Raw genomic sequence first — 7,957 nt, 5'->3', positions numbered from 1 at the left:
CGTGCGGTCGCCGGAAATCGATGTGGCCCGAAGCGTAGTGGACGGCGGGATTCCAACAACGATTTCCTGAGGGTTCTGAGGTGGAAACGACCTTGATCGCTCCTCTCCGGGGGGGGCAACCCTCAGAGGCCCTGTGAAAGCTAGGACCTCTTTCCCGTAACCTTCCTCGCCTGAAGGACGGTCCTCAGATCGACCTTCGGCTCGGCGGGCTTTGGGCGAGAGCTTCGCCTCTGTTGCCAGATCCCTGAGGAGGGGCTCTAGAAGCGACACTCTCCTTTTGTACCTGCCGGTATGAGGAGCTTGATGATGGCTGGGGCTGTCCACTTGGAGCAGCTTTCTTAGATTTAGGGCGGCGAGGGAGATACTGCTTAAAAGTCGCAGACTGCTTTTTCGCCTCCTGAAACCTGTTGACAACTATATTGACTGAGTCAACGAACAGGCCAGCAGGCGATATCGGGGCATCTAGGAGAAAGGCCCTGTCCTTTTCCTTCATCCCCGATAAATTTAGCCACAAATGTCTCTCCATTGCCACCATAGCTGCCATGGAGCGGCCGAGAGCACAGGCCGTCTCCTTGGTAACACGGAGAGACAAATCTGCAGCTCTACGCAGACGCAACACCAATCAGGATTGGAATAGTTTCATTCATGCTTCAGACGCGCTACGCTAAGGGGGTTCCCCTAGTGTCGTTACCGACGCAGTGTGAGTTCCCTCGAGGGGGAACTAGACTAAAATACTTTAGATTTTCTTTGACAAAAACTAGACTAAAATATTTCAGGTTCTCTTTGACCAAAACTAGACTAAAATACTTCAGGTTCTCTTTGACTAAAACTAGACTAAAATACTTTAGATTTTCTTTGACTAAAATACTTCAGGTTCTCTTTGACTAAAACTAGACTAAAATACTTCAGGTTCTCTTTGACTAAAATACTTTAGATTTTCTTTGACTAAAACTAAACTAAAATGTTGAGACTTTTAGTTGACTAAAACTTGACTAAAACTAAATAGGATAAGGTTGACTAAATATGATAAAAACTAACAAGGACATTTAACACGGGACTAAGACTAAAATTGAAAATAGCTGACAAAATGAACACTAGTGCCAGTGAGTCTGTACCTCCATCTGTTTGAAGTCACACACGGCCTGGATGGGCAGCTTGCCTCTGAAGGGGCTGGTGGGGTCGCGCGGCTTCAGCTGGATGATGGACTTGGCTCTCTTGTTCAGGCCGCCGATGTCAGACTTGAACTCGTTCAGCTGCTCTCTTTCCTCCTGTGGTCAAACTCACTTAGTTAGCTTAAAGCTACTTACTAATTTTACTTTTTCATTTTAATATCGTTATAAGAAATGTTTTTCCATTAAAATAAAAGTTTGATGGTTTAATGTTTGAAAATGAAGAACTTAAAACAGCCATAATTATTAGTGATATAATTTTGCAGGTGTAATGTTAAATAAATAAATATTATTATTATTATTTCTTATTTTACTAAACTATTACAATAGTAATATTTCTTATTGTTTTGATTCAGTCAATTTTATATTTAATATAACTACTACTACTACTACTTATTATTATTATTATTATTATATAATGTTTCTTAAATACTGTATTTTTTATTTTAGTGAAATATTACAATAGTAATATTTTTTATTTTGTTTTGATTGACTATTTAATTTTTTTCATTTAATTTTTTATTTTATTTCATTTCATTTAATTTCACAACATTTTAGCCACACTGTTCAGCCCTACAAACAAGCACAGCAAATGTGGATTGTTTATTTTAAATCACATTTTAAGTCACAATTACAATTTTCATCAGAAAATTAGCTTTATAAATTTGATTTATTTCTCCAATTGTGCTACAATATTGTGACATCAGTGTTGCAATATTACATTAAATGTGTGTAGTAAACAATCTCTACTGTACCGATAACTGTACACTTGCAAAACAAACATTAGCATTACAGTTTAGTTTTTATAAGCCAACTGCTGACAATGAAAAGCAAACTCACAACAGCGTCCTGCAGTAGATCCTCCAGACGAGTGGCAGTGGTGGTGCGGTCACACATGTACTTCTTCCTCATGGTCTCCTGCATCTTCTTCATCCTCTCCTCGGCATCTCTCACATCAGCAAAGAACTACGGGTAAAACAGGACGAGAAAGAGAAGAATACTGCTTATACATGATTGACCAACAAAGAACTGCACATGGTTACATGATATTGATGCTGTACCTGGAAGTATGCAGTGTTTTCTTTGAGATGAGTTTCAATGCAACAGCACACCTGGAGGATCCAGCTCCACTGCGTCTGCAGAGCTGCGGTGAACGCCTGAAGATCAAATAACACTTACAACACACACTAGTGTTCAGAATGGTTTATAATAATCAGAACTGTTTCTCGAGCAGCAAATTAGCATATTAGGATGATTTCTGAAGGATCGTGTGACACTGAAGACAGGAGTAATGATGCTGGAAATTCAGCTTTGCTCACAGCAATAAAATATATTTTAACAGATACTCACATAGAAAACAGCTATTTAAAAATGTAACAATTTTTCACAATTTTACTGTACTTTTAATCAAATAAATGCAGCCTTGGTGAGCAGAAGCGTCTTTGGTAACATTTTACTTAATGCCTTTATGCATAATGCATTATAAAAGTAGTTTTAATGCATTCATTATGCCTCATTATAATGCATTGTATGATCTCATGAATAATTGTAAGTGCAGATAATACTTTATAACACTTACCAATTCAACATTACACTGTGCATTTTAAATGTAAGATACAATGTATTACAATGCACATTATAAATAATTATAATCATCCATTATACCTTTTAATAACCCTTTGTAATGCATTATACACAAAGGCTTTTAGTAAAGTGTTACCATGTCTTCTTTTAACAACATAAATCGTTGACTCCGTACCTCAACAGTCTTCTTGCCTGGATGTCCGTCTTTAATGAGTCTGTCTCCACTGGCCTGGATGCCATTGATTTTCTTCTCTCTAAGTTCCAGTTCTCGCATGAGTCCCTGAGGAATTAATCAGACCATGAAGAACAATCCAAACTGTCAGTATTCTCCATTTACACCTGGTTAAACTATAATGAGCAACAAGCAAACCCCTAACCCTAGACAAAGAAACAGGAGTATAAAATGCTGTTTTTGGCTCTGCACTTACTGAGTAGTTCTCTTTCTTTGCAGCCATGTTGGTGTTGCGCTCACTCCAGTCGTAGTTGACCTCCTCTTCCTCTTTGTCATTGAGCCACATCAGTTCCTTGGTGGCGGCGCTGACGAAGTTATACAGCTGGTCAAGATTTCTCAGACGAGATTTAGAGGAGTTCTAGAGAAGAAGAGAGACGTATGCTGACACTCTGCAAGGCCTAGTGATTTTTAATAGTTGCCGGTTAAAACACTCACCAGCAGTTTGTTGTACTGCAGATCCAGTTTGCCCAGATATTCTCTGTATGTGCCTTTACTTGCAGGCGAGAGCTGGTTCTGAAACACACACAGAGGAAGAGATGTCACAAAAGACCATCTAAAGCTCTTTGAAGTAAAATTAGGAAATACATTTATCCATTTTTTTTAGTAAAATCAAATGTATTTGTATTGAGCTTTTCATGCCTTTTTTCTTTATGCCGTAAGGACTGCTCACACCAAGGACTATAAAGTTTACTATAAAGTTTTTATAATTGTTCTAATTCTATGGGAATAGCATAGTCCACACCACAACTATAAAGATAACAAGAAAGAGGAATGATATCGGTGGAGTCACTTTCAGAAGTTTTTTTCCCAGCTGATGAACAATAAAGACTTTGACAGCCAATTATAATCCATCCTGCTTTAAAGAGCTCGAGTATTTAAAGTGACAGACAACAATACTCCAGCTTATAATAAACAGAATATTACTGTTTATTGATAACACTGCTAATACAGTTATATTTATCTTTATAGTTATCATTCTTTATGTGAATGGGCCTTTATGATCACATTTAGTGAATGGCTGACCATTCAGTTTCCATTTTGCCACAATATAAAAAAATCAAGCCGTTAAAATTTGCAATATTGCATATATTGCTTTGCTTGAATATACTGTACATCTGTTGGTAAAATTGGATATGTTTATATATTCAACTTTAAATATATAGCTATGTGATAAAAGTTTAGATTTTGTGACAGTATAAACAATAAAGCAGTTGAGATTTGCAAAATAGTTGTACATACAGCTTTACATCAGTATACAGTATGTATGAAGGTAGAGTTAAATATACTTATAGTAGTTTAGTAGTAGTAATTTGTTATTAATTATTCATGTGTAAATTTACTAGAATTTTTAAATTACTATAGTTAGTTACATAGTAAGTTAAAAATCATGGTTGAGTCAAATGAAAAGTCTAGGAGGAGTTGAAGACATCACAGTCCATTAAAATATGCTTCAAAGATAATGGACTTTAGCATACAGGGCATATTTTATACATAAACAATAATTTAAGAAAAGTAGTTCGAAAAGGTAAGAGTCTACATGAAAAAAGTAATAAAAAAGTAAACAATATAAAGTACCTCGTCTGCTCGTGCGCGCTCGATCTTAGCCTTGAAGTCCTCGATGGTTTGGTGAAGTCCTCTGTGGCTGCCCAGCTGAGACTCCACAGAGGGAAGATCGATGCCCCACTCGGCCGTATCGATCCGCCGCTGGTTCTCCTCCACCCAGGATAACAGGTCCTGCGCGTAACGGAGCGTGACCTCATCGAGCTCGGGCCGCGCGCGCTGCACAGGCTTCTGGGTAATGTGTGTGATGGAGACGTGAGAGGCCGTGCTGACGCTGGGCTTGAGCCTCAGGTTGTAGTCGCTGCGCAAGTTCACCAAGCGCTCGTGTAAGCGGTAGACCCTGAGAAAAGAAAACCGCTGTCATTCGGTTTGCTTACAGTATTTGTAATAGATTTCCATAGTTGTTTCATCCAATAGAATTACTTGTAGGTTCAAAAGGGAAAGAAATATCCCTTTTTAACTCTTTCCCCGCCAGCGTTAAACTTTCATGGCCCCCAGAATATGTTTTTGTATGAATATCTGAACATGCAATACATCAACACTTGAATGTAGGTAAGTTTTGTAAAAAAAAGCAACATTTTGAGCAATTTCATCAACATCATACTACATCTGGATCAGATTCAGTACGATGATCAGAGCAAAGATGCAGTAGATGGTTTCCATCAGTACTCCCAAAGCTTGCACTGGCCTTTACCAATTTCTGGATCGACATTTCGCTCAGTTTTCATTTACAGTGGGTACGGAAAGTATTCAGACCCCCTTCAATTTTTTGTATATGCTGTTTATTGTTGATGATCACATTATTTTTCATATGCATATGCTTACATATGAGATCGCCCGTTTCTGCGTCTTCCTTGCCTGTGTTTTTGATCGGCACTTTCTAGACTCATTCCGGAGATGCGTAATAGCGCCCCCGAGTGTATAACAGTGAAAACACGGAAACACGGAAAATTCCGTGTTTGGCGGGGAAAGAGTTAATGCACTGACGTCTACTGGAAGAAGGTTTTCCACTATAGTCGTATGGACTCACCTGCGATATATCTGCTCCGCCTGCAGGTGGCGCCCGTCTTTGAGCAGCTGAACGTCGTTGAAGAGGAGCCGGATCATGCCGTCGGCTTTGTCCAGATCCCTCTCCAGCTCAACCGTGTGCTGCGCTGGTTTCCCGGCACTCAGGAGACGGATATCCTGCAACAAAAGTCAAAGTCACTACAATGCAAAGTTCATACAGCAACTTCATAGTTTACACTCATATTTGTAACCCTGGACCACAAAACCAGTCATAAGGGTCAAATTGAGATTTATACATCATCTGAAAGCTGAATAAATAAGATGTCCATTGATGTATGGTTTGTTAGGATAGAACAAGTATTTGGCCGAGATACAACTATTTGAAAACGTGGAATCTGAGGGTGCAAAAAAATCTAAATATTGAGAAAATTGCCTTTAAAGTTGTCAAAATGAAGTTCTTAGCAATGCATATTACTAATCAAAAATTAAGTTTTGATATATTTACGGTAGGAAATTTACAAAATATCTTTATGAAACATAATCTTTATTTAATATCCTAATTATTTTTTGCATTAAAAAAAATTGATAATTTTGACCCATACAATGTATTGTTGGCTATTGCTGCAAATATACCTCAGCGACTTAAGACTGGTTTTGTGCTGCAGGGTCACATTTGACCGAATAGTAACTATATAAGTGTGTTTTGAGGATGTATAATCTCACCGTCTGCAGTAGAGACTCAGTCCGGTTGAGCTGTTCCTCACACATGCTTGATTCCATCTGCACTTTACTGACGATCTGCTGGAGACGCTCTAACCTGCAAATGATCAGAGTGCACAGACAATTCGATTACATTTTTATTTTCTAAATTGACAGTTGGTGGTCAGAATAAGCTGCTATGAGGACCAGACGTTATGTCGATTAGTCAAAGGTCTGATGTACGCGAGACTATTACACAAACGACTGGAAGATTTTGCAATAAAATGAAGAGACAGGATTTTCAATACAGTAAAAACTTTGAAACTAAAATAATACAAATGTGAAAAATATGATGGGGAATTACTTCGTAAGACATTAAAAACCACCCGGACGTGGTTACCTGGTTACAAGTAATTGAAAAAAAACAAAAAACTAAACAAAACAAGCAAGAAACTCACAGTTTTCCACGACGAAGCAAATACTCTAAACGATACGGGTCTGTCACAAAGGCCATTTTTTACAGTCCAACAGCATGCAAGACTCTCCCCAAAATGCATAAAAAGCATGTTTTTCTTGTCATAATCCTGTCATGGGACTCAGACAGACCAAACCACAGCCAGGATGAAGTTGTTGTGGCGCTTGGTCAGTCATTCCACAGTCCATAAAGAAACTGTGTGCTGCATATTACTCTCGTCCAGCAAGAAGTATTGTCTTGTGACAGGGGACGTGTCCTGGTGTTTATGATACTCCCTCTCCTTCAAGATGATGGACATCCATAACTATTTCATTTCATTTACGTCAGAATTTAATCGCAACATTCCTTTATCGGGCTCATCGACACTGAAATCGCTAAACTTGCTACACTGCTTCACAGAAACTGAAGAAAACAATCAATACGTTTATTTGGAAATCACTCATGCGACGAATACAGATTCATCAGTCTCTATATAACTAGGAAGGTTATAAAAAGCCAGAATCCAGATTCATTAAAACTGTAATAATCACACTAAGCAAAACCAAAATTGTTTAATGTTTTATAACGTAAACTGAAACACAAACTCTTTGCTCCATTCTCCTTGATTGTGAAAAACTCAAGCATTTGACAAACAGTTCAAGGTTTCTTGCATCAACACAGCTATAATTTAGTTGTCTGTTTTTACTACAGTACATTTAAGATATACAGTGGGTACGGAAAGTATTCAGACCCCCTTCAATTTTTCACTCTTTGTTATATTGCAGCCATTTGCTAAAATCATTTAAGTTAATTTTTTTTCCTCATTAATGTACACACAGCACCCCATATTGACAGAAAAACACAGAATTGTTGACATTTTTGCAGATTTATTAAAAAAGAAAAACTGAAATATCACATGGTCCTAAGTATTCAGACCCTTTGCTGTGACACTCATATATTTAACTCAGGTGCTGTCCATTTCTTCTGATCATCCTTGAGATGGTTCTACACCTTCATTTGAGTCCAGCTGTGTTTGATTATACTGATTGGACTTGATTAGGAAAGCCACACACCTGTCTATATAAGACCTTACAGCTCACAGTGCATGTCAGAGCAAATGAGAATCATGAGGTCAAAGGAACTGCCTGAAGAGCTCAGAGACAGAATTGTGGCAAGGCACAGATCTGGCCAATGTGTATATGTGTATGTGTGTGTATGTATGTGTATATATATATATATATATATATATAT

General features: G+C 38.0%; 1 protein-coding gene across 1 annotated transcript in view; it reads right to left on the bottom strand.

Moving 5' to 3' along the window:
* Nucleotides 1-7,957, bottom strand: part of LOC107689171 (plectin-like) — an 85,065-nt gene that overhangs the window by 28,946 nt on the left and 48,162 nt on the right. The window contains exons 13-21 of the mRNA XM_016487094.1: nucleotides 6,277-6,370; nucleotides 5,576-5,730; nucleotides 4,561-4,885; nucleotides 3,421-3,498; nucleotides 3,182-3,343; nucleotides 2,929-3,033; nucleotides 2,231-2,326; nucleotides 2,010-2,135; nucleotides 1,116-1,268 (exon numbers count right to left, since the gene is read on the bottom strand). Of these exons, the coding sequence (XP_016342580.1) occupies nucleotides 1,116-1,268; nucleotides 2,010-2,135; nucleotides 2,231-2,326; nucleotides 2,929-3,033; nucleotides 3,182-3,343; nucleotides 3,421-3,498; nucleotides 4,561-4,885; nucleotides 5,576-5,730; nucleotides 6,277-6,370 (1,294 nt within the window). The remainder of the gene's footprint in view (nucleotides 1-1,115; nucleotides 1,269-2,009; nucleotides 2,136-2,230; nucleotides 2,327-2,928; nucleotides 3,034-3,181; nucleotides 3,344-3,420; nucleotides 3,499-4,560; nucleotides 4,886-5,575; nucleotides 5,731-6,276; nucleotides 6,371-7,957) is intronic.

The sequence above is a fragment of the Sinocyclocheilus anshuiensis genome, unplaced genomic scaffold (assembly GCF_001515605.1).
Source record: "Sinocyclocheilus anshuiensis isolate Anshui unplaced genomic scaffold, SAMN03320099.WGS_v1.1 scaffold737, whole genome shotgun sequence".
Lineage (NCBI taxonomy): Eukaryota > Metazoa > Chordata > Actinopteri > Cypriniformes > Cyprinidae > Sinocyclocheilus > Sinocyclocheilus anshuiensis.
The sequence above is the reverse complement of the archived record's forward strand: the minus strand, read 5'-3'. Positions and strand labels throughout refer to the sequence as shown.